Raw genomic sequence first — 26,831 nt, 5'->3', positions numbered from 1 at the left:
ATTCGTCATCCTTTCCTATCAAAATGCTTGATACGGATGCGAAAATGCAGAAAATCGAACCTGATCCAAATTTTTTTGTGACGGACAAAAGTTTCGGAGGCAGTGTGATTGACACAACGTGTGGTCGTATTTATTTTTTAACGAGCGAAAATTTCAGATGAGAATTTCAGACTCAGTGTGCAAAGACCTCTTCATAATGTCGCCTAGGGGTGATGCAGAGGAAAAGAATTGTTGAAAAAAGTCATTATTATTATTATTTTTTTTATTCTTGTAGCTTCGTAAAATTATGAAGGACTATTTTAACAATGTCCTTACTACCTTTCTGGGCCTTGAACGTGTCAGTTGCGTTGCTGTCTATGCAGAGTCGGAGAGCTCTTGGATTTAATCAAAAATATCTTAATTTGTGTTCTGAAGATGAACGAATGTCTTACGGGTTTGGAACAACATGAAGGTGAGTAATTAATGAGAGAGTTTTAATTTTTGGGTGAACTATCCCTTTAACATTTTATTATTGATGCTAAATTAGCTTTTTATTTTCTTTTTGCTATTCAGATCTTTGATACGATCTGTGGGGGGTTGCTATCTTCTCTCTCACTTACTTGCATGCAGATTTTTGTGGTTAATAAAGCAATTATGAAAACAGCAGTTTAAGTGATTCATGTCATTTTTGATTGTTAGGTTGGCGAACTGTGAAAAGTGTGTAGGAGGTTTAACACCACAAGAGGAACTATGTGACTAACAGCAGCACTGAGGCACATTTAACATTTTAGTCAAGTTCTGATTTGACAAGTTTAGTCCTACGGTCTGGCTCTACATCTGCAATGCACAGGTCAATGTGTAAATGAATTCTCACATGTTCCATTGACTTGTCGTAGACCCCGTTTCACCACAGAGCATACTCAGTGCTGAAGTGGCTATTCGAGACCACATTCAATTCCTCTAAACTGAAAAGCGTACCCCCACTCAGCCCACAACGGATGAGTGTATTTTTTATTGGTAGCAAATAACGGTAAAGCCCACCCACAAGCTAGCATTTATTTCCTACATATAGCCCCTTTCACACATCACTCACCAATGCCTGCTGGACAAAACAGAGTAGTTCGAGGTAAGAAGAGAATTTTACATCATCTTTTAAAGAAAATAGTGCTTTTTTTCTTGCTGCTCAAGTTTATGTCTGTGATGTAATGCAAAAGAAATAAGCAACTAAAATTTGTTCTTTTTTAATAATATTCCTCATGATCCCTGTAGGCAAGATCCACTTAATTGTCACAAACCTAACTACTATACAATATAATAACGCTTTTTCCATCATGTTCATGCACAACACACTGTTATTAAAAAACCTGCAGCACAAGGCATACATCCTGTTATGACAGTCCTGTTAATATTTCAAAATTAGTTACATTTTGGAGACTAGAGTTTAAAAGTAAGGCATTAACCTGTTTAATCCCCAATTTTTCCCAGGCATGAAAATAACCCTTTGAAATAATAATAATTTTTTGAATTTTTTTGGAAAAGTGTGTGAAAAATTGTGTTTTATGGTCAGTCACAATTGTGACCGGTGGGATAATGTGTGTACTGAATTAACATATTTCTGCAGTAATAAAAATCGTTACATTTCTTAGCCCAGCTATTTTAAACAGTTTGATCACATTCTAGTGTTACTATTATGCATAAAAAACCCTTATACAACATTGATAGGAATACTGAGATAAAAGACAAAAAGTACAACCATCGACGTTTTTCTAAATTGTTAATTTTTTTGTAATACTTAACAAAATTTTTATTTTAGTGCTACCAGTATTACAACATCAATATTGTAACTTATATTTGCAGGAAGTGCATTAAAACCTTAGTAAGTCAGTAAAGTTTTTAGAGGTTTAAAAAAATGAAAACCTTTTTTACGGTCACTATTGTGACCAGTGGGATTAAATGGGTTAAGTATGTCTTATTTTTATTTATTTTTTTACTTCAGAAGTACTTCAGAAGTCATTTAAATATTACAAATCTATTTGGTAATGAAAATGAACTATTATGTCAATATTTTTATTTATTTATTACATTATGAAGGTTTTGGAGCTTTTACATAATAGTAATAATAATTTAATTAAAAAGTAACTGAAATGTGTTCTTTTTAAATATTCCTTATGATCCCTGTAGCCAAGATCCACTAAATTGTCATAATCCTAACTACAATACAATATAATAACCTTTTTCCATCATGTTCATGCGCAACAGACTGTTATTAAAAACTTGCAGAGCAAGACATCCATCCTGTTATGACTGTTATTTATAATAATTTAGAATTTTGAGTGTGAAAGTAATTTTGTGAGACTGTAATTTTTGTAATTTAGTAATTTTTTACTCACCATTGATTGTGCAATTTTGTACTGTTATTTCAAGTTTCAATAAAAATAAATAAATACATCAATAAAATATAAACACTCGCGCACACATAATTGTCATGTTTTTTTCATAGGAAAGAAGAGCATCCATACACCTTATCTCAATCCATTTTACAGGAATGCGGGCCGGGCTTGTTATTTACCTCTTTCTGCCCATTGTGCAGTCATGCACTAAAGGTAAACCGAATGAATGTGCAGAAGCAAACTTCGCCCCCGGGTCCAACCTGGCCGGAGAAGGATACGATGTGACCAAGATGCAGCGCATGGGAGCCTTTGTCATTAACACAGAGGTCTGGAGGCGAAAGGATAAATCATGCACTCTTTGCAGGAACCCCTACATGGAAGGAGCAAATCAAAAGCTTCCCACATCTGTGGTAGACTGGAGATCCAGCAAAAAGTGCAGCATTCAGATATCAAGTTCCCTGTACCAGTCCAGTGAAGAACTGGTCAGCTCCAGCACTTCCTCCATTGAGAACAACTGGGGTGCAAATTTGGACATAGATATTCGCCAAAATAAAGGCTCATTCGTTTTGGCTGGAACTAACTCGAAGCTTGCAGAGTACTCAATGGGGAAGACCAAAGGAGACAAGTACAATTTTGCCAGCCAAAGTATTTCTTGTTCATTTTACAGGTGCGACATATACCAGCTTCCATTGATTCATGCCTTTCTTGAATACTGAATACTTTTTATTCATGATAAAGTAAAACCAAAGAGTCATATCCTTCTCCTATCTCTTCTAACATTTCAGCTACAGGGTCTCCAACAAGCCTGTTCTCCATCCCGAGTTCAAGCGCTCTGTGAAGGAGCTTCCCAAGACATACAATCTTGATTTCAAAAAGCGTTTTTACAAGTTCATTAACACCTATGGAACCCATTACATCACTAAGGTAATTCTGGCTTACAATTTACTCCACATGTATGGATTACAAAGGCCCAAAATGCTTCAACAACACAATACACCGCAAGTCAAGTCATTAATCAGAAGTGTGTCTGTGTTACTTTTTTGTTTTGCCAGGTAACTCTTGGAGGAAGCGTACGCTCTGTGACCAGTATCAGACAGTGTGAGATCGCTCTGCAGGGCTTAAGTGCAGATGAAGTGAAGACATGCTTGAGCGTGGAGGCAAGTGCCAGCGTCCTTGGCAAAGTAGATATGAAAGCAGAAAGTAAGCACTGTAATGAAGACAAGGACAAAACGGAGAGCAAAAGCAGCTTCTCCAGCCGCTTTAATGACAGGTGGGTTTAAATTATGATGTGTATTGTAATTTCTAGCTTGTCATACATTTACTGTCCTGGACGTCCCCTATATATTACATTTAGATTAGCTCTGCCATCATCTAATGCTCACTTAAAGTAACTCTTTAAAAACATGAATAAATAACAAAATAATTAAATGTAATCTTTAGCAGATCTACGATTTTATATCCCTTTTTATATACTGTAAATTATAATGTTGTGGTGCCAAAATTAATTTAACATGAATGATTTTCATTTGTCTATTTATTTTTAATATTTTGTATTTTATTTATTTAGACAAAAAATGTACAGAATTTTTATCTCAGTCATTTATCTGTTATCAGCCACATTGTAAAAAGTGTTAATAATTTCTTATTTGGTAGTGTTGCCTTGTTTTCCAGTATAAATATCGAAACATTCTAAAATCAGCAGATATTCTCAAGAAGCACAATTGTTTTCTGAGATTTTTAAAAATGTTTTCTTAAAACAAGAAAAAATATCAATGGGGTAAGAAAAATAAACTTAATCAAAAGGAAAACATTTTTCCTTACCCCATTGGCTAAAAAACACAATTTTTTCTAAAAAAAAATTAATAAATAAATTTTGTACTGTTTTGGTGTTTTATCAGTGTTTTGACGTTGTTGTTTTCTTTTTGAGGAATTATCTTCCTTATTGGACAGCACTTTGGTCAATGCTCTGTTGTTTTAATGGTGCTTTATAAATAAATAAACTGAACTGAACTAAAAGTAAAAATGTTTTCTTAAAACAAGAAAAAATATCAATGGGGTAAGAAAAATAAACTTAATCAAAAGGAAAACATTTTTCCTTACCCCATTGGCTAAAAAACACAATTTTTTCTAAAAAAAAATTAATAAATAAATTTTGTACTGTTTTGGTGTTTTATCAGTGTTTTGACGTTGTTGTTTTCTTTTTGAGGAATTATCTTCATTATTGGACAGCACTTTGGTCAATGCTCTGTTGTTTTAATGGTGCTTTATAAATAAATAAACTGAACTAAAAGTAAATGTATCTTCATGTAATAATATTTAGATATTTGTACTGGAAAACACGACAAAAACACTGAGAAAGAAATTGCCTTTATGAAAATAATTTCATGTTTCAATATCAGTGTATCCCTAATCAACTGTTTTTTTATTCAAAGGCTGACCGAGATCACCGGAGGTCACACTACAGAGCCTGAGCTCCTTTTCTCAGGAGGAAAAGACCCATCAGCTTACAAAGAATGGCTCGAGTCCCTACCACAAAACCCAGACGTGATTTCTTACTCTCTGGAGTCCCTGCATGAGCTGATCCCCACCAAAGATCCAGTGCGCAAGCACTTGCGCCAAGCCATCCATGACTACATCCTGGAAAAGTCCCTCTGGAGGAACTGCACCGACTCTTGTAAAGATGGCGTCAAAACCAACCCAAACAACCCGTGTGTCTGCACTTGTCGCAACAATCCTGGGATCACACCAGACTGCTGTCCATCTAAGCGTGGACTTTCTCGGGTAAAGGTCACAATCGTGAGGGCTCAAGACCTGTGGGGTGACCAGACCACAGCGACCGATGGGTACGTTAAAGTGTTCGACAAACATAACATTCAGGTTGGACGCACTGATATGATCACGAATAACAACTCACCCCACTGGGGGAGAACCTTTGATCTGGGTGATGTTGTCCTGGCGGAGAATGACAAGCTAAAACTGGAGGTGTGGGATGAAGACAGTAAATGGGACGACGATTTGCTGGGAACCTGTGAAGTACCCATAAAAACAGATCATAATGGCAATTTCTGCAATTTAAACCACGGTCTGCTGTTCTACAAAACAGAAGTGAAATGCGCTCCAAGTTTGTCTGGCCCCTATTGTGCAAAGTATGTCGGTTCTCCCATGAACCTTCAACTGGAGAAGGTATACACATCGCGAAATGCACGACCTGTGCCGGCAGAAATATTGATGAGCAAGGGAGTACTTCTGGACAGACTTTATGTATATCAAAAGACAAATTACAGTGCTAAAACTATTCTGTAGTCAGTTTTGGCTTTGGATCTGTTTGTGCGGCTATGCAAAATATAACTTGAAACTTGCTTGTATTAATCACTATTAGAAAGACATATTTAATATAATTCTTTAATATTTCTCAACTGTAGAGACAATGCGCAATACGTATTTATTATCTGCTGTTTTTATTGCAGGATTTCTATGCTTGCACTGGCATCATATACATTGTACTGTGTTATGCTCTTTCAGTCTACACTTTGTATTATTTAAAATTATTTTTGTTTATTGTAAGTAGCATAATTTCTTTGTCACTATGACAGTATGTGTAAAAATAATCTAGAACTAAAAACGTAATGTTCTGTGTCATTAAAGACTATAAATTGTCTGCTTGGAGTTGTATTTGTGTTTCATTTTCTGACCCATCTGGATAGTTCAAAAATGGCATAATAACAATTCTGTCACTATTTTCTCACCTTCATGTCGTTACGAACCTGTATGACTTTCTTTCTTCTGAGGAACACAAAAGAAGATATTTTGAAGAATGTTTGAACTGTTCAACTAAGTAAATGGGGTCCAAAACAACACTAGACACCACTGACTTGTATAGACCTTAAAAAAACACCGAGACATTTTGAGAAAGAAAGTCTTTTTCAGGTTTGGAATGACACGAGGTAAATGATGACAGTATCTTTATTTTTGGGTTAACTATCCCTTTAACAATGGCTTTGACTAGTTTCCTCTCTCATGAGTGTGCCACAGGATGCTTGTTATGTGGTTTTCCTGTAGACGGATGAGAATTGAGACCAGTACGTTTAACCATATGAGAGCTCACAAGATTATGGCCGTTATGTCATTTTGTTAGCGTTCGCTTTAAGACATTATGTAATGTTTAATTTGATAAAACATGACCTCAAAACAGAATTCAAAACCATCTTTTAGCTTGTTCTGATGCTAATAGTGCAGGATCAAACCCCGTAATTGCCATCATTGTGCCCTTAAGCAGGACTGGGCAGTTTGTTTTCCTGAAATCCTCATTGATCATATAGTTGTCAAACAAACACTAAGGAGTCGGATTAGGAGGTGGAATATTTAGTGTTTCATAAGAATTAAAATAACAGCCAATTAAGTGCTCAGCATGTTTTAGTTAGATACAGAGACACACAAGGGACATGAAACACTCCACTGGACAAGACAAATGAACAGACTGGGGGAACATCCACAAACAGAACAATGAACATCAAAACCACACCTACACACAAAACACACATGCCCACACAAATGGGCACAAAACTAACACTAAACCAATAAGGCAGACAAAAACATGTCACAAAACTGCACAACAGTGAGGAACACTAGGCATAAAGGGGCAAAAAAAAACACTGACGAGTTTAACAGCATGGCCTTGGAAATCAGCCTAGACAGAAAAGGAAGATGAGAAGAGATGGATGAGAAAGGTAAAAGACACAATATGCTGAGTTAAGAATACAGACCTTCTAATATATCATCTACCTCTGTAGCCATTCCCATAAATGCCACTAAGCTTGCTTCCATCCTTCTGTCCTGTGGGGGAAAAAATGAACATAGTGAAACTAACCACACATTAGACCTTAACAGATGTCATTAGGTTAGAAACTTGCTAGTTTGTCTAACTCATGTCATTGATTTACTCACCACCATAGGGCCCCTGACCACCAGTACTTAGTGCAGCTGCATAGCCTGTGCCTGGAAATGACCAGTCACCACACTGGTTATTAGTCAACAGCATTTATGTATTTAGTCAGTGATGTCTGCTAGGTTTTAGCATGTTAGTGGAGAAATGATGAAGATGAGAACGCAGACCGGTGGTCATTTGGCATGCATGATACATCAGTATCAGTTATCAGTCAATATTAAAGATGATTTAATTATTTAATCAGTCGATTTTAGATATTTAACGCATACACTACTGTTTTTGAGAGAAGTCTCTTATGCTCACCCAGACTGCATTTACTTGGTGAAAAATACAGCTTAATATTGTGAAGTAATATTGTAATTTAAAACAGCTGTTTTAAAATGCAATTTATTCCTGTGATGGCAAAGCTGAATTTTCAGGAGTCTTCAGTGTCACATGATCCTTCAGAAATCATTCAAATATGCTGATTTGACGCTCAAGTTGCATTCTTATTACTATCAATGTTGAAAACAGTTTTGCTTCTTAATATTATTGTGGAAACTGTGATACATTTTTTTTTCAGGACTCTTTGATAAACGGGATGTTTTAAGGACCAGCATTTATTTGAAAGGAAAAAAGAATAGAAATCTTTTATAACATTATAAACGTCTTTAGATCAATTTAATGTATCCTTGTTGAATAAAAGTATTACTTTTTTATCTTATTAACCCCAAATTTTTATGGAAGTGTATGTAATAGATATGTATTAAGTGTATATGGATAAAACAAAACTGCTTATATTCTCATCATATTTGGCGGCTGTCTTTGTAGCATCAGCACCCAGACTGAGTTGCTCAGCACCAAAAGGATAACCAGCATCAACTGCAGGTAAACACATTTACACCTGTGTCACAATCAGACAGTCCATGATGTTCTCGATTTCTCTTGTTCTTACCAACTTACCATCAAGCCCAGCTGCAATGACTGGTGCGCTGTAAGGAATCTGGCCTACAGCTCCGCCTGCGGCAGTAACATTTCGTTATCAGAAAAAAATGACTTGAAATATATTTCCCAAAAACTCCACAATATTACCTGCTAATGGCTCCATCGCTCCACCTGTACCACCTGATAGGAGACAGACCATCTTTACTTTCTTTCTCATAATAGTTATCTGATCTTTATAATCATGTTTGGTTTATTAATACTCTTTATTCTCTTGTTCAAATCTTCATTCTTTTTCTCACAGGGGACATTCGTGTTCAAGTCAAATCCTCAGGCAAAGCATAGCCGGAAAACTGAGATTTGCATGTTGCATTTGAATAACAAACATGTGCAATGCACGTACCCAAAGAAGTGTCTGGCCCAAGGGTTGGTATTCCTCCATATGTAGCTCCACCATAACTACCAGCCTTGCCTTGGGGGCCAAGTCCAGCTGAGACCACAGGCTGGCCACCGTAAGGCAAGGATCCGGCAGCTCCAAGAACTCCACCTGCCCCTTTAGACAAATGAAACCAGAGGTATTATAGGATCAAGCAACCACAGCCACAAAGACATATCTAGACAAAGAAGAAGAGACATTACCGTGACTCAACAATGATCAAATGAGCTGGAAAGAGTTTTGCCACATTTGTCAACAACAGGTGAAGTAGGAAAATGCTGTAATCTGTCAGTAAGATTTTTAAAAGAAATGAATGCATTAAATTGATCAAAAGTGACAGTAAATACATTTCATAGCCCTGTGAAGCCGTGGTTTACAGTGAATTTATAACAGCTAAGGGGCGTTGTTGTCGACGCGAAGCGGAGTGCCTAAAACCCACTTAGCTGTTATAAATTCACTGTAAACCACGGCTTCACAGGGCTATGAAGCATTTCTATTTGAAATGAATGTGGTTTGTTTGAACTTTCTATTCATCAAAGAATCCTAAAAAAAAAGGATCAAGGTTTCAACAAGATTATAAAGCAGCACAAAGGTCCAACATTGATAATAATAAGAAATGTTTCTTGAGCACCAAATCAACATATTAGAATGATTTCTGAAAGATCAATTCAGCTTTGTCCTCACATGACATTTTTTAAATACTTTAAAACATTTAAATTGTACTCATTTTTCAAAACAATGCATTTGCTGTATTTTTGATCAAATAAATGCAGCCTTTATGAGAAAATCTTACTGACCCCAAACCCTATTTGAACGGTTGTGTATTTAGTGTGTTTAATTCAATTTCTTTTTATTTAACTGTCATCTTCAGATGACTTTATTTACCATATTTTCTAGACTTGGCATCAGCACCCAGGCCGGGGTTCACTACCAGCCCTGGACCTCCAAGGCCTCCAGCTCCAAGACCTGAAAGAGCAGACATTGACCTCTGTGATTTCATGCAGATGCTGCTGCTTCTAGTTAATGTATGCAAAACACTCGGTTTACCATTTCCATTAGTAGTATTCTAGGAGCATACTGCAGTCTTGCTCAGATTACCTTAGTATTAGCATAAAAGCAATTGCACAGGCAACAGCTGATTGCTCAGTGGTCAAGCTATTGCAGTTCAGACACTTCACCCAGATTAGGCTGGAGGAGGTTGTTTTCTACAATCTTGAGTAAAATAATATTGTGTATAATCACAGGACAGAGTGAATGAAACACTGGATGAAGTGCTGACATTACTGCAGGTGTTTTGAATGTCTTTAGTGTGAATGCAATGCTGTTGGTTACACTTATAACCTTCAGCCTTACCAGCTATACCGTTCAGGCCAAAATGATCAGCTAACACTGATGGGTAGGCAGGTCCTGTAACATAATTATAATTGTCACTCAATTACAATTATGCTTATATGTTAGTGTGACATTAGGACGTGCTCCATCGTACCTATCCAGTCCAGACTCACCTGCTCCATAACCGTCTGCTGTGCCATAAACCTCACTGCCGTATCCATTGCTGTAGCCTGCTGAGAAGACATTATTCAACTCAACACTGCACAAGGTGTAAAAGTAACACAGGAAGCACCACTGTGTTTCACAGTCAAAGTCAACCACTGTGTAACCAAGATGATTCGGACAAAAATGAGCATAACAAAGAGTGTGAAATTTTGGGTGTTTCTAGCACAAACTGGCACGCACATGTTTGTGCAAGAACCCAAATGTAGAGGTCTTAGAGGAGCACTTTGCTTCTAGAGCAGCTCTTGGCTTTGTGCTGAAGCAGCAGGCTGCTGATCTGACCACACTTGTGCTTAATGCATCACACTGCAACAATGTTATGATATTATAAAAGGTTTCACTTGGGCATCAACAGAGACAAGAATAGTAAAATCATTAGAAGAAACAAAGGACAATATTTTAAATATCTATATAGAGGAGAAAAGGCCTAAAGTAGTAGTCACAGTTTTTACTCCAGTAACTATTTTTTCAGGGAAGGTCTACATCTGCAAATGTGACAACTTGCCCCAATACAAATGTGATGTGTTATTTACTCAACAGCTATAGAGAAGTGGACAGAATTCACAAAAATAATCATAAAAATTAACATTTGTATCTGAACCAGGTGTTCTGGTACCTTTAAAAAAAAAGTGTGTGTTTTTTAAATAAGTCTCTTATGCTCACCAAGACTGCATTTATTTGATCAATAATACAGTGATATTGTGAAATATTTTAAAATAGCTGTTTTCTAGTTTAATATATATATTAAAATGTAATTTATTCCTGTAATAGCAAAGCTGAATTTTCAGCATGATTACTCCAGTCTTCTGTCACATGATCCTTCAGAAATCATTATAATATGCTGATTTATTGTTCAAGAAACATTTCTTATTATCACTGTTGAAATAAGTTGTTATGCTTAATATTTATGCAGAAAACATTAAATATTTTTCCAGGATTTTTTGATGAATAGCAAATTAAAAAGAACAGTATTAATTTGAAATTGATTTTTTTTAACGCTACAAATGTCTTGACTGTCACTTTTAATAATTTTTAATGTGTCCTTACTGAACAATTTTTTTTTATCAAATAAAAAATCCTACTGACCCCATCTTTTGAAAAATAGTGTACAAACCGCTGTAGAAAACACATCTTTATGTAATTAGACTTTAAACTCAAAACATTTTGCTAATATGCAGCCCTTGTGACAACTAGCCCCGTCTCCTCTATATAATGAATAAAATAGACATTACTTACCAATCTGCTTTCCTGCTCGAACTCCCTGTGGATATCCACCTGCCCCTAGACCTGTATCAGCAATAAAAAAAAAATGTGGTAGCTTTAGCAAAATATGAATTTTCTAGAGCTTGTATTAAGATACTGGGACCTTTGAGAGAGAAACAATATTTCACAATTTCTAGATACCTGCTCCATAACCGTTAGTAAAACCAGCTCCAAGATAGCCAGCAGCACCAAGGCCGTATCCTGTTAACAAGATATGCAAACTATGAAAATTTGGCCACTAGTAATAAAAATCATGGCCATCACAGAATAATGTGATCGTTTAGGGGTCTGTGGGTCAGAGTAATCATGCAAGACGAATTCACAGTGTGTGTGACTGGTCCATACATGTGGCCTGTGGGAGAGAAATAACGCACATGCATTGGGCACACATCAGCACAAAGGCAGATATAAAGATAAAGGCTCAGGTGAAGCATATAAAAGAAAAGAGAACAGCCCCAAGAAATAGATGAGGCATTAGTCCAGCACACTTGCACACACAAACCTTTCGGAACACCTGTGGTACAGAAAAGCACTTATTCATAGACCTGCAGCTGCAATGAGTCCATGATGAGGGGTGGATTTTCCAGTCCACAATCATTAACACTCTAATGTGTCAAAGGCCATATATTCATTCCATTGGATGACGGTTGGAGTACTGTATTGATTTTAGACTGGAGAAAACACCACCTCGTGACATGCATTCAGCCATAAACCGGTGACAATTTAATAGGAAGACATTTACCCATATTGGATGGTTTGGTGCCCTGTCCGTTGGGCAAAACTGGTCCTGTATTGTATTACAACAGTGGTTTATCTCAACACAGAGAATCCAACATAGTTCCCATCACCTATATGCTTATGCTTTAAAAACAGTTTTTTGCATGCATTGCCTTCCACTCTCCCTTTACTTGCAAAGAATATAAACATATTAATTACAGAAACTTTTTACTGATTACTTACAGATAGGAACAGATCATTTGTATGCTACAAAGGCGATAAAAACTTTACCATTGTTTATAATTCCTCGTCCATTAATCATATCTGCTGCTGGACCATAGCCTATAGATCGTAACAGTAGTTACCTACACAATGTACACGATCTTGCACCAATAGTTTTGATTCATAGACATCTATACTACAGTCCAAAAGTCTGGGGATGATAAAGGTATTATAAGCTAAAATAACATATCGTGGTTTCTACAAAAATATTAAAGTGGCACAACTGTTTTCAACATTGATAATAATAATAAATGTTATCTGAGCAGCAAATCAGCATATTAGAATGATTCCCGAAGGATCATGTGACACTGAAGACTGGAGTAATGGCTAAAAATTCAGCTTTGACATCACAGGAATAAATAACATCATAAAATATATATTAAAATATGAAAGAGTTGTTTGAAATTGTAATAGTATTCCACAATATTTATGTTTTATTGCATTTTTGATCAAATGAATAAAGCCTTGGTTAGCATAAGGGAGAGACTTAAATATCTTAACAACCCCAAACTTCTGAATGGTAGTGTAAGACAACAAAGATAAGAATTTGAAATAGAATTGAATACAGTCTGATATGTTCAGCTTGGCTTTAATTCAGCTGTTGGCGTGTGTTTACCCTTAATTTGAGCTCTCATTCCATTGGTCACTCCTGGTCCTGAGGGGAAACCTATTGACCGCAGCTACAATTACTATATTAGTCCCACAGTCATTCATGACCACATTACTTAAAACCCAAAATTTAGACTTGCCTGTGCCATTAGAGGACACTGTATACTAACTATCTGCTTGATAAGTCTGACATCTCATGTCACTGTTTCCGATGTCCAAACACTCTAGCAGATGCCAAAAGCAAACAACAAATAGTGGTAATATACACTCACGGTGTGCTGTAATACTACCAAAAAAAATCATGGTCCTAACCTTTATCTTCATAACTAAATCTCAGATGGCCACTGTTTATAAATCCTTAAATATTAGTGTCCAGGATGTTGTGAGCTTGGAGACTGTAGTGTACGCCATGAGTTTTTAAAAGTTTAACTTAAATGTGTCATATGAATAAACAGAGATCAAAAATAGCTGTTGAGATTCTTAACTGAAACGTGTAGAGGCTTGGACACAGAAACAGTATTTCTCATGTCACGACTTGACAAGCGGATATACACTCGACTATATACTACAACTATGTCAATCATATTATACAGCAATTAATCTTTCAAATATGAAGTCCCACATACATCTGGGATGAGTTTTACCATTGGCTATAGCACCCTGTCCATTTGGGACCCCTCCGCGACTGTAACCTAAACACCATAACACCAGTTAACATTCACCAAGGTACTATCAACATAGCAGCTGCTACTGTTGCAAGAGCATAAGAGATGCTACTCTGCTGGAGAGAAAAGCAAAGTAAAAAAAACAACACATTTCAGGATAGGCATGTATTGTATAGTGAGATAACAGGGAGCAATGTGCCACTCATCATGCAGTGTAAATGGCTAAAATATTGTAACTAAAAATCCAGAAGAGCAGATTGAAAAAGCTTTAAAAAGCATGAAAGCCACACGTGGGGGTACTGAGGTTTACCATTGCCCCTCTCTCCCTGTGACACGGGCTGGCCACCTCTAGGCCCAACACCTGTGAATACAGACACATCAGCTGGAGGCAAAGATTTCAATGGTGAGAATGATAAAAAAGCAACATAATTGTAAATGACACTTATTAGGGTGTTAACTTGACCACGATCGAGTACTGAGCCAGCATGCATTCTAACTTCTCAAACATCTATGCAAAGTTGCACAGGATGGTGATTCCTGATGTGAGAGATAAAGATCACAACAAATATCTAATGCACAACAAGATATCTCTATTGAGTCACAGCAAAATGACAGAATTACACAATAGATGCTCATAGAAGCAGGCACACAACATCAGAAGCAGGTACACAACCACCACATGACCAAAAAAGTGGTACTGAATGGAACTGCACAATCCTGCTTCCTACATTATCGGGGAAAAAAGCTACAAAGCTGTCACTGGGGCAGTACCCTTTCAAAAGGTACTAAAATGGTCCTAATCTAAACACAATTTTATCTAACAGTCTTACGGAACTATACTGCTTTTGTTGGTGAACAACTAATAAATGAATGAATGAATGAATGAATGATATGATATGATTTAGACCTGCAAAATCTACTGATTCAAACATCTACTGTACATGTTCCTCAACATTTCCTCTAATCTTTTTGCATGAGCAAAACAATTTGCCCCCTGCTGGCTGGACAACTGAATTGAACCTCAGACCTGAAACTGATAATAGAGATTATCCACTAGTTTGAGACCTTTTTGTGCTCTAACACTTCTTAAACCTTCAGCAAAGAGGCCCAAACTTGACTCAAACATCAACAAAAATCCCTAACAAGCTAAAACAGCCTATATTACGGTTAACAAGCAAAAAGAGCTGAGAGAACAAAATATGATTACAAATTAAATTAATACTAATACACAGATTAATACAGCTACACAACAATAAATACACTGTAAAATAAATACATACATACATACAAATAAAAATAATATCTTCCTTAATATTTTTTTAATACACATACTGTATAAAAACATTCCTAAATCAATATACATTTAATTGAGAAGCAAAGTACTGTTTTCTGACAAATTGATCAATATAAAGTGACTTCATGTTTTGAAACAACAACAAAAACTGCCAATAAGAAAGATAAACTTAATTTAAAGGAAAAATATTTATTAGTCTTACCCCATTTGCAGATATTTTTTAATTTTTTAAAGCATTAAGTCACCACATTTTTTATATATATTTAATTTTGATACATATTTTCAGAAAACGACTTATTTTATGTCATTTTGTTTCTCAGGTAAATGTATCTTGATTTAAGAATGTTTAGATATTTTTTATTTGTTGTGGTTGTTTTTTTGTTTTGTTTTTAGTCTGTATGTCTCATTTCTGCTGTTTCTACAGTTAAAAAAATGAAAAAAGCATGAATGAATATCTGAATTTTGATGATCTGTGAATGGGAAATAGCCTATCCCTAAAGGAAATGCAAGAATGAGTCAGATATTGGAGGGTTTACCCAGTTTTGATGGGTTTGAGCCTTGCCCTGTGGGTGTGCCAGCTGGTACACCATATCCTGAAGACCACAAAATCATTGTTAATGTCAGTTTCACAGCTTTGATACACCAAATCTAGATGAGCCTTTCGTTTTTCGACATGTTTTGTAAGAGCATGCACATTAAAACACTGATTTAACATTGGCTCTAACACTTTGACCAGCAGACACAACTGCTGCTGTGCCATATCACAAAAATCTGAATAAACTGTTACTCAACCCATAATGCTCATTAGATGCAAAGCACACATAAAAGATTACTGCAATTAAACAACAAACAAAGATAAGACGCTTAAATCATCCAGCAATACTTGTCATAATAATGTCTGCTTAAGGTAAACGTTTAGAATAGAGATCACACACATAACATTTCCAACACGACAGCACCCATGACAAATACGATGTGCAAACATAACCATCAATCCACATCCACCAACACGAAACTGATAGCACAAGACATCTGCATATTCTCTTAAAACTCATTAGCTCATCCACAACAATAAACCACGTGACCCGTGTCACTTTTTCCAAAGCAATGAAGTGGCTTTTGAACGTTTGGGTATGCAAGTACACAATAAAACAAGGATAAAACTATAGCAAATGATTCTGCAAACAATTAACTGTAGGCAAGGCGCACGCCCTCCTGCAGCGCCTATCAGTGGCACATAGAAGTACTGCAGTACTTAACGTATTTTAACACTTCTGTCAGTTTTGTTGAAGTTCCAATAACTGCTGAATAAATCAAAAGATTGGGTTAGAATCCCTCCCATCAAAAGACCCTAAAATAGCAGAATAATAAAGCACTTCCAAAAAAATACTTATGAAATACCACAAAGGTTTAAATAAAAACAAATTTGGTGCACAAAGTAGGCTATACCTAAATACTGCTAGCCTATATCAGCACTGAAAAGAATGTTTATCTTGCTCCTGGCGACAAATTTTCACTTTATCACTAAAACACCCAATACTGCAGAAATCTGAAATAAAGAAAGTATTATAGGGGGGAAAAGGATCCAACTGTTTCCTGGAATAAAGTGGATGAAGTTGGTCAGTAGAGGTTGCTATTGCAACCCGAGTAAACAACAAAACCGTGTTCAACCCCCATAGATTAAACACACACATTTTCCTAATGCTTTGACAAGGAGAGGTTACATACCGCGTCCAGCGGCGGGGTATCCTCCTGCGCCATAACCTGGCAACAAGACAAGAGAGATGTCAAGGTTACAGAAAGAATAAATAAATGCCTGTTTAGCGGAAGCCTCTCATGGTAGATACATAAACTCCCACTCCCACACATCTTCATCAAAAATATGACACCTAATCATGGCAAATGGACAGCATATATCACTACGTGTGAAAGATTTTAATCACAGCACGAGGTCGAATTTTGATTGGTTAGATCAGATCCAATCTGCTACACAACCTCCAGGTCGGAAAGAGATGGCATTAAACTGGAATGTGTGATTTATTGATTTGGGTCGTTATGATGCACACACTCACCTAGCTGCGCTCCATAGCCATTACTGGTGTAACCTAGAAAATGTCAAAATCAGAAAGTGAATAAGTGTTGCAAGAGTACTTCTGAATTGAAAGCAAATGAGCAGCTCTTACCTCTTCCTCCGAGGTTCCCTGCTGGATAACCTAAGGCTGCTCCCAGCCCGTTGCCTAGGCCATACCCTGTGCCGAGTCCCAGCCTGGCAGCCCCGAGGCCAGTTCCAAGGTTTGCAGCTAAGACCAAAATAGCAGGATCATGGTGATGAATGCAAGAATTATAAATCCATCAGACGAAGAAATTGATATCTGCCCATTATAGTTTTCGGAATGACATACCTCCTCCATAACCAAGTGTTCCATATCCTTGTTTCAGGCCTCCTCTGATCGCAGTGGGTCTGTATGCTGCCCCTAACAGACACCATACTCATTACACAAACTACACACACACTGAGTCCATATGCACATAATAACACAGACTATTGCACACATATACAAACAACTGCTTGCGTGCATTTTACACTAACGTTCAATAGTTTGGGGTCAGTGTGATTTTTTAATACTTTTATTCAGCAAGTACACAGTAAAATTATCAAAAGTGACTGAAAAGACATTTATAATGTTACAAAAGATTTCTATTCCAAATAAACTTTTCAAATTTAAACTTTATATTAATCAAAAAAATAAGTGTTTTCAACATTGAAAATAATAAGAAATGTTTATTGAGCAGCAAATCAGCATATTAGAATGATTTCTGAAGGATCATGTGACACTGAAGATTGGAGTAATGATGCTGAAAATTCAGCGCTGCATCACAGGAATAAATGACATTTTAAACTATATGGCAGTAGAGAAAAGTTATTTTAAATTGTAATAATATTTCAAATAACTAATAATCAATAATCAAATAAATACAGTAATGATGAGCATTTGAGACTTCCTTCACAAACATCTTACAGATCCCAAACTTTTGAACGGCACTGTACACAAAATAAAAAGCAGAATAAATTTACCTCCAAGATAACGTCCAGCTGTTTGTGAGAGAAAAAAAAAACATTAAATGATTGGTATGTCAGAATCCAAAAGATTCACTTTTTGTATATAAACAAACAAATACAGTAACGCTTTAGTATAGGGAACAATTCTCACTGTTAACTAGTTGCTTATTAGCATGCCTATTATAAACATATTGGCTGTTTATTAGTACTTATAAAGCACATTCTGCATGACCATATTCTACATCCCTAATCCTACCCAATACCTAAACTTAACAACTACCTTACTAACTATTAATAAGCAGCAAATTAGGAGTTTATTGAGGCAAAAGTCATAGTTAATGATTTGTTAATAGTGAGAATTGGACCTTAAAATAAAGTGTGACCACAAATACATTGTCTCTTTTTCAAAATCAGTTCTGTGTATTTTGGCATGTGTCTAGTCAAAGGTTAATTGTAAATCTTTATTTACTGTTTGTACTTATTTTCATCAACTTCATCAGAGTTTAATGTCACTTACCACCTGGCTTGCCTGCCCCATAGCCACGGGCTCCGAGGATACCAGCCACTGGACCTAGGACAGTACAGAAATGAAAGAATAAGAAGATAACCTTTGTACTCACATAAACTAATTGGATTCAGCAGCATCCATCAGGTTCAGGCAGACAGACTTACCTCCAGACTTTACACCGATACCAGGACCTACAGAGAAAAGATAGAAGGCCGGATTGATAAAGAAACTCATTATGTGGTGTAACGTTCTGACCTCTAACCCTCTGTAATATCTCACAGATGCACTATATATACAGAAATGAAAAAGCGCAAAATACCTCGACTCGCCAATCTTCCAAGAGCTCCAGTCTGTGGCCTAACTCCTTTAAAACAAGGAAATAAAAAACTGTGTAAAAGATTTTAGCCCAAAAGAAAGAATACCATATTTTGAATACCATATTCAAAAATAAGAATACCATATTTTTGGAGATTTACCATGGTAATCCCATGTTTTCTGACAAACCTTCTATGCAAATACTTATTATGGCCAACATAATATTATCTGATAATATTACTATACTAACACCATATGTTTTTAAGGGCAGGGCTCATGAAGGTCGTAAAAAATACTTCAGCAGAGGGTGCTCAAATAGATTTTGGTACTTCTCGGTTAGTGAGATTAGCTCCTGTTTGAATTCTTAGAAATCAACCAATAAAACTTCCATGGTTGAGAAACTATGTCAGCTGATGTAATAAGAGATTAGCAGTGTGAATTTCATTGAACTAACCACTGTCTCTGTGTATTTGGAACAGGCCTCCATTGATGCCCAGAAACTGTAAGGACAAATTGGGCTGAGTATCGGCCGTATAAAGTCAGGACTGACAGAAGGCTGACAAATTTTGACCACCGCTGTCACCTTCAGGCACTGGGTTTTGATCTTCAGACATGAAATATGAAGGTTTAATTTGCGGTCAGAGTTATGGAGCTGGAGCATATCCAGGCAAACTCAGACACGTCGAGCCATGACTCACTTCCTGAGGTGTTTTTTCTCCAGTTATCACAGCCGTCAGACATTTAACATGGAATCGTTATGTGCATTTTATTACGTCATTTTCTAGACACCTTTTAGTCTGACGTACAAACATCCGTGACTGTTGGCTGAACATTCGATGACGCAACAATGCCTCAACAGGGCTGTACAGTGCGACATGACAAAACTTTCAACCTCTGTAGCACCAGTGCTATGTGAAAAAAAAGTTAACGTACAGCCCTGCTCAAGATTACTGAAAAGACAGTGTGGCCTGAATTACTGAATTTAAAAAAAAAGAAGTTTTGTCTGTCAAGTATCGATAGGTGACAATAGATTTTTTTTCTACAAGGCGCAGAAAAGTAGAAAATAAATAGCTTGCATCAGATATGGACAGCAAGTCAAGCTACGGTTTGTCATGCATACTGTTACTTTTCTCATTGTTTGGTTGCTTCCTCATTGGCACCAGATAAAGAAAAGCACCACTCTTCAGTGATTACTTCACCTCAGTGTTGTGTTTTCATGTCAAAGTCAACCAAAGGACTGGCAATATTAAATGGGAAAAAGGATTAACAGTTATAAACCTAAAATTTGTATTTCTGTTTAATCTAATAGTGCATTGGCAGTATATGCAAACATGGTTAAAAACAATTACAAACCTTAAACAAACTGTAATTTTTAAAAAAGTTTTCTAATATAACCTTGTGTATTAAAGTTTAAAAAATACAAACATATGTTTTAGCAGCACAATAAAAAGTCTATCAAATAGGGGCTGGATTTATTTAACAACTATTAACTTTTCCAGGCACTTTTGTTCAGAGATCCAACTCATATTTTGCTTCAAATGGTATGCAAACTGATTTCAGGTACCTACATTGTGACATATTACATTAAATCATATGGGTGAGACATGTAGCCTATAAATAAAAAAGGTGTAAAAGTCTAAGCAGATATAAATATTTCCTCTTCTGAAGTTCTATTTTATTGAAATCTCAATTCTCAAAGGAACAAGAATTGAGAACTAATGTATTCTATTTATTTATGCAATATATATTTCAACTGGATTCCCAAACGTTTTGGCATCTGAACCTCTTGGACCTAAAATATTTACTTCAAGTACCCCGTGAGATTCTCTTATGCCGGTTGCTGGTCACATGACAAACAAATAAAATATTAAATCTTTTTTAATAAATGTTTTACTTTGCTTTTACTGTTAAATTATTCATTTTAATTATATGTGTTTATTATTTAATTATTAGCTTTTTTACCAACTCACAAACCCCCTGCATATATTAAACAAACAAAGACAAAGATTTGTAAAGCGTTTTTTTTAGTGGTTGAAAGAGATTTAGTCATTCTTTATCTGATGGGATTATCTTTTCATGCATACATTTCAATTTAATCAATAAACTGCTGCAATCTGTCCACATTATTAGACATTCAAAGTGGTATTCAGATAGCAAAAGCATTGGATGATTGGTCTCTCCACCTAATCATGCATAGATTCACTCTACCTATTGCTCTGCTTTAAAGTGCCAGTTTAAATAAAAATGTGATTTTCTCAGCAACCAAACATAAGAGCCTCCCCTGAGGGCACAATGAAGGGCTTGAGTACATGGGTCAGAGCCCTACCTGGAATTAACCTCACAACCTTAGTGCCACTACATAGATTCTTTTTTATCATAATTTGTCCCATTTTAGATTAAAATCGTTTTAGTCATAATACAATGATTTGGCCCCATGGGTGCTCCAATATCATAACAAGCCTCTGTCCTGCTTTCTACCCTCTCCTGCATCACAAATTCTCCTCATTTCTCTTTCTCACCCTTAAATCTCTACAACAAGCCCTTCAGAAGACACGTCTAACTTACCTCTTTGTATGGTGCTCTGTACCAGCCACAGGACCAGTGAGGTCTGCAGGATCGCCCAAACCAGCATGTTGGCAGACAAACAGACAGACAGATAGACTTGGTATTAGCAAAGAGCTAAAATTGCACACAGGTGAAGTGAGAGTCAAGTACCCTCAGTTGAAAGCAGCACCACTGGCCAAACAACCCGCCAGGCCTTTATTTATTCTCTGGATGTCCATGTCTCTCCTCTGACCAGCCCTGCCCTCTGCTGTTCTATTGGGCACCCCCTAACAAAATCACCTGAACTTTCTCTCGCTCCTCGTCCCATTCTACCACCTCCCTTTCTCATGCTCCACCAAGCCTGAAGAAGACAGCCGGCTTCATCCAGATTTTTGTTGTAATATGCCACTATAGATACACTCTTAAAAATAAAGGTTCTTTATTGGCATCAGTGGTTCTATGAAGAACCTTGAACATACATGGAACCTTGCAAATGCAGAAAAGGTTCTTTATAGTCGAAAAAGGTTCTTTAGATTTTTAAAATTTGCTTCAAAATGGTTCTTTTAGGAAATGTTCACTGAAAGGTCATTTGGGGAACCAAAAATGATTCTTCATCACTGCAAAAAACACCCTTTTGGAACCTTTATTTTTAAGAGTGTATTTTTGCATTGCCCATGGCGTCCCGGTAACCGAAAGCCATCTCTCCGTTATCGATTATAGTGAAAATTTCCTTAAAAGACTTCAGTATTATGGTAATACTGTTTTAGGCTGATTGTTTTGTATGTTATACACTATTAAAAATTAAGGCTCCAAAATGGAAGGTTTCACAGCGATTCCACAGAACAACTAGTTTAGGTTCCCCAAAGAACCTGAAAAGAACCATTTTTTTCTTACTGTAAAGAACATTTTTCTTTATGAAAAGAACATTGGTTCTTTATGAAACCATAGATGCCAATAAAGAACCTTTATTTTTTAAAAGTGTAGTGACTTTTTTTTCCTTAGTGAGATCATATACAGGTAATATTAAATAAATTAAACTAAAACAATACCATATGTCCATGTATTTATTGGTAGGATATTGAGTACTCATGTAAAAGGTGATAATGTACAGCCAGTTGGTCATATAAAAAAAATTATAATATAATATACTATACTAATAAATATAATAATAATATATGAACATATTAAACTGCAAATCTCTCTAAACAGAGTTACTAATTTACTTTTTGTTGTCTGTATAAGGGCTAAGCATTGACACAAAATCAGATTCTGTCAGTCTGCTTACACACATTGGCCTGACACTCAAGACAGGGCTCCACCTCACACTGAGAATCCAGTGCTAGGATTTATAGTAGTAAAAACACCATGTGAGTCACTGCAGTAGCTTCTGTTTGCAATGATTCAGAGGAAAAAATATAGGTTATGGGTGTTCTTTTTGTTTTCATAAACTTTGTCCTCAGATGTTCCATTGCTTCCCCTTTAAGCCCTCAAAATACCCAAGCTACCCCTTAAAGAGTTTATAACAAGATGAGCATGAATATAATATTAAGAAGCACAGAAAATGCATTAAAGGAAATAAAAGCACACACTTAATTAATATTGACAACATTAACATCCATCCACACACAGCTGCATTTCCAGGTTTTCAAACAGAGATGGCGACAAAGAGGCAAAACTTACGGACTGCAGCTTTAAGAAAAAGGAAAGAATTTTTATGTTTAGATGACTTTCATACTGTTCTGTTTTCTAAGCAGGCATTTGTCTAGAGAGTTAGATTAAATTATGTAGGGTTGAGACTTGTGACAGACAGAGATAGTCCGTGACCTGTGATGAAAAGAGCCAAATGGAGGAAGGACAGGGCCACTCTGTTGTGAATAAGTTTAAGGTTATTACCTGAAATCCAGACAGGTCTGCCTGTTAGTTTTCTGTAGCTTGTGACTTTGTTTTATTTACTAACCCTGTAAATGTCCTGCTAGTGAGGATTTGTAAATATAAAAGAGGAATAATACAAACCAGTGTAGGATGTGGAGAAGCAAAGTTCCACATTAAGCATTTATAAAAGCTTGTTTTCAACAAGAGGACAGTCACTGGCAGAAACACAGTCCAGTGAAGTCATATTTGAACAGCAATTTAAAGCCTCCGCTACCACGTCATCAGCAGTTTATTTCAACTATTGAGTTTATTTCGACGTTTTCTGTCTGCATTCGTTCTTTTCCGCCTTTTTTGTTTTCAAAAGGCATGAAGAACCACCTTGCACTGAACACAGAACATGCACTGTAAATCACAGTAGCCAGATTCACGCTTTTCACTCACCCTTTTTCTTGGACAATCTATTTGTTTTATAATCTTTAGCAATGCAAACACAGACACTCATCAGACAGAATTCACACATAAACAGGTGTAAAACTAGACTAATTACTTTTTACCATCCATCCATCTCCAATCTTGTTTATATGAGTGTCCTGTCTGATGGCTTTCTGTCTATGTGTTTGTGTTGAATTCATATTATACGGGGAGTGTGAGGAATGATGAATATGCTCATTAAACACTCAATATGCTTGTTTGGACAATATTAACTTAGCTTTTCCCTCTGGAAAATGCTTTAGCAGAGTTAATTTTCTACAGTAATATTCTTGTCTTTACTTTAATAGCTGACATTTAATATTGTTTATTTATGTTTTTTCTGTTTTTAATAGATGCAGACAGCAGTCCCAACACAAAGTCTGTTCCAAAAACCTAGGAAACTTCATTTGTGCCGCCTCTTAAAATACCTTCTTTTGGCCAAATTTTAAGTCAGCAATTGCAATGCAATGCCAGAATGCAATGAATTCAGCAAAAAAAAAAATATATATAAAAAATCTACACAATCTAAGGTGACAGATGAAGCAACAGAGATGTTAATATTATGAATACAATTACAATTTAATTGATTCTGAACGATATTGCTTTAATAACATATAAGTAACTGAAAACCAACCATTTTAAATTAAAAATGAAAAACTGAAATTTTCACCAAAAAATGAAAATTATGTCATGGTTTACTCAAAAACACATTAACACAAAAATATATATTTTAAATATATAAAAAATTAGGGCTGTCAAACGATTAATCGCATCCAAAATAAACGTTTTTGTTTACATAATATATGTGTGTGTACTGTGTATGTTTATTATGTATATATAAATACACACACATGCATGTATATATTTTGAAAATATTTACATGTATTTACATGTATATATTTATATAATTTATATTATATATAAATATATTTAATATACAAATATAACATATTTTTCTTAAATATATACATGCATGTGTGTGTATTTATATATACATAATAAATATACACAGTACACACATATATATTATGTAAACAAAAACTTTTATTTTGGATGCGATTAATAGTTTAACAGCACTAATAAAAATCTATTTCATTTGCCAACTAACTTCCATTTTTTTCCCCATCATTTGTTCAAAAACACATTAACACACAAAAAGATACTTTGAAGAATGTTGGTAGAAGGTTGTTTTTTGTCCATAAAATGGAAGTCAATGGGAAGTGAAACTGTTTAGGTACCAGTTTTCCAAAATATAATTCGATAGAACAAATAAAGCCGTTCAGGTTTGGAACGACATGAGGGTGAGTAAAAGATGAATTTTCAAGTTTGGGTGAACTATCTCTACAGTATAGTTTCATTCCACTCACATCACACATCACATAAGGTTTTGGAACAGTGCTAATGTGTTGCAAACATGTGCACTACCAGTGCGCCATGAACTCAGCTACCTGGTTAATTTATTAAAAAGATTTCATTGCAGACTAAAACGCCAGATAATTATGATAAAATCCCTGTTATGTTGTTAAAGTTACAAACAAAGAAAGATTCAAATTGTGTCACTGAGATAGATTATGTGCACACAACCCTAATAAAGGTGTAGAGAGAGACAGGCCTGATCTTTGGAATCTTTGGGCTCTGTTGTCCACTTAAATGGACACCCAGACACTAACCACAAGCCACCCAGAAGCTTGGAGCAGAAAGGAACCCAGCATAATATCTGATAGCTGGTGTCAGATCCATTAATAAGCAAATTTACTATTTCTAAATATACCTCACACGCAGTTTGAGGCCCGCAGGAGTTTGACTGTGTGCCACCACCACAGAAGAGGTGAAGATAAATAATCACAGGGAAATTCACTCTTTGTGAAAGCTTTTGCATGCATGTGTAAGAATGTGTGTGTTTTGGTGTAAATGACAAAGCTTACGAGTGTTTATCACTTTTATTGCACTGAAACAGTCTTCTGTGCTCATGCTGCATAATAAACCCTTGCAGAGTAACTCTACACACACCTAGTATTTCTGTGGCACGGCGCTGCATGTTTTTAGCCCATGTCACTCTGCCTGCACCTGTGGTGGTGCTGTGTTAGCGTTTCGCTCCACAGTGTGTAGCATAAACGGTGGGAACACACACCGAACCACAGAAACATGCTCATTTTTTACTTTACAAAGCAATTTTGGCTTGTTTGTCCAAATATATGGTTAATGTTAGTCATCGTGCTTTTCTGAAGTTAAGGGCCCAGTAAAGCTAAATACTGTCATTTCATAATTATTTTTCAGATACCATTTTACACAGTGTAATTGTCAAAACTAAAACGTAAATGTCATAGATGGAGAGACAGACAGATAGATGAATGGACAGGCAGATAGACAGACAGACAGACAGACGGAGAGACAGAGAAAATGTAGGATTTCTCCATCAGTAATATTCCTGCATTCCGGTATCCCGCGGACACAGTCAGACAGGGACAATATTAGTGGTGTATTCCTCCATGTCAAAGATTTGCTCAAGAGTCTACAAGCAAGACGTCTTTACTAAAAACAGACAAGCAGAGTCCTGTCCTGGTCCAAGACACACAGAGAAATGAAACCGCAAGAAAGGGGGACATGGAGGTCAAAGACAGACAGAAAGCTAATATTGTATGTTTTTTAAGTTAGAGAAAGGATACAACAATATTAATTTATTTATTTATTTTTAAATACACTGTGTTTCAGAATCTGTTATAGCCTACAATATACACCATCTTTCAAAATGTTGTGGTTAGTAAGTTTTTTTTTAATGTTTCTTAAAGAAGTAAAGGTTGCATTTATTCAATCAAAAATACACATTTAAATTTTTTTATGCTTTTGGGAGATTATTTTTTTTATTTTTTTTTTTGCGAGCGCCATGCTCTACTGTTTGAGCTACAAAACATTCTGTAAAAACAGTCATATTACGAAATATTAACGCAATTTAAAACTATTTTCCATTGTATTATATTTTAAAATGTCATTTATTCCTGTGATGA

General features: G+C 35.9%; 2 protein-coding genes and 3 long non-coding RNA genes across 5 annotated transcripts; 1 reads left to right on the top strand and 4 right to left on the bottom strand.

Annotated features, from left to right (window-relative positions):
- The first annotated feature begins 2,485 nt into the window (after window positions 1–2,485).
- Window positions 2,486–5,672, top strand: LOC107729447 (perforin-1-like). The gene is made up of 4 exons (XM_016539939.1): window positions 2,486–3,036; window positions 3,155–3,293; window positions 3,422–3,639; window positions 4,802–5,672. Exons 1-4 carry the CDS (start codon window positions 2,525–2,527, stop codon window positions 5,670–5,672), a joined length of 1,740 nt encoding a protein of 579 aa, XP_016395425.1. The 5' UTR covers window positions 2,486–2,524.
- A 1,050-nt stretch (window positions 5,673–6,722) lies between these two features.
- LOC107729481 (uncharacterized) lies at window positions 6,723–7,365 on the bottom strand. The gene is made up of 3 exons (XR_001638583.1): window positions 7,314–7,365; window positions 7,152–7,202; window positions 6,723–7,056 (listed from the first exon to the last, which is right to left on the bottom strand). It is a non-coding gene; the product is annotated as an uncharacterized LOC107729481 (long non-coding RNA).
- Window positions 7,366–8,059: 694 nt separating this feature from the next.
- LOC107729429 (fibroin heavy chain-like) lies at window positions 8,060–17,435 on the bottom strand. The gene is made up of 13 exons (XM_016539915.1): window positions 17,432–17,435; window positions 17,239–17,355; window positions 17,128–17,160; window positions 16,784–16,819; window positions 11,630–11,689; window positions 11,462–11,512; window positions 10,177–10,236; window positions 10,025–10,078; window positions 9,557–9,637; window positions 8,639–8,788; window positions 8,386–8,418; window positions 8,257–8,313; window positions 8,060–8,175 (listed from the first exon to the last, which is right to left on the bottom strand). Exons 1-13 carry the CDS (start codon window positions 17,433–17,435, stop codon window positions 8,060–8,062), a joined length of 852 nt encoding a protein of 283 aa, XP_016395401.1.
- LOC107729462 (uncharacterized) lies at window positions 17,307–18,150 on the bottom strand. The gene is made up of 3 exons (XR_001638581.1): window positions 18,132–18,150; window positions 17,458–17,529; window positions 17,307–17,355 (listed from the first exon to the last, which is right to left on the bottom strand). It is a non-coding gene; the product is annotated as an uncharacterized LOC107729462 (long non-coding RNA).
- A 485-nt stretch (window positions 18,151–18,635) lies between these two features.
- Window positions 18,636–21,557, bottom strand: LOC107729525 (uncharacterized). Its single transcript, XR_001638588.1, has 4 exons — window positions 21,505–21,557; window positions 18,944–18,988; window positions 18,789–18,815; window positions 18,636–18,687 (listed from the first exon to the last, which is right to left on the bottom strand). It is a non-coding gene; the product is annotated as an uncharacterized LOC107729525 (long non-coding RNA).
- Window positions 21,558–26,831: the final 5,274 nt, after the last annotated feature.

Source organism: Sinocyclocheilus rhinocerous, unplaced genomic scaffold (genome assembly GCF_001515625.1).
Source record: "Sinocyclocheilus rhinocerous isolate Xijiao unplaced genomic scaffold, SAMN03320098_v1.1 scaffold697, whole genome shotgun sequence".
NCBI lineage: Eukaryota > Metazoa > Chordata > Actinopteri > Cypriniformes > Cyprinidae > Sinocyclocheilus > Sinocyclocheilus rhinocerous.
Note: the sequence above shows the minus strand (reverse complement) of the source record. Positions and strands in the feature narration are given on the sequence as shown.

Bases quoted from the DNA above. Each gene is read 5' to 3' on its own strand.
- LOC107729447 (XM_016539939.1), top strand. From the start codon at position 2,525: ATGCGGGCCGGGCTTGTTATTTACCTCTTTCTGCCCATTGTGCAGTCA. The intron at 3,294-3,421 runs GTAATTCTGGCT...TTGTTTTGCCAG, and splicing joins GAACCCATTACATCACTAAG to GTAACTCTTGGAGGAAGCGT. The intron at 3,640-4,801 runs GTGGGTTTAAAT...TTTTATTCAAAG, and splicing joins TCCAGCCGCTTTAATGACAG to GCTGACCGAGATCACCGGAG.
- LOC107729429 (XM_016539915.1), bottom strand. The intron at 11,513-11,629 runs GTATCTAGAAAT...TTGCTGATACAG, and splicing joins TACTAACGGTTATGGAGCAG to GTCTAGGGGCAGGTGGATAT. The intron at 8,314-8,385 runs GTAATATTGTGG...TTACTGCCGCAG, and splicing joins AGCGATGGAGCCATTAGCAG to GCGGAGCTGTAGGCCAGATT.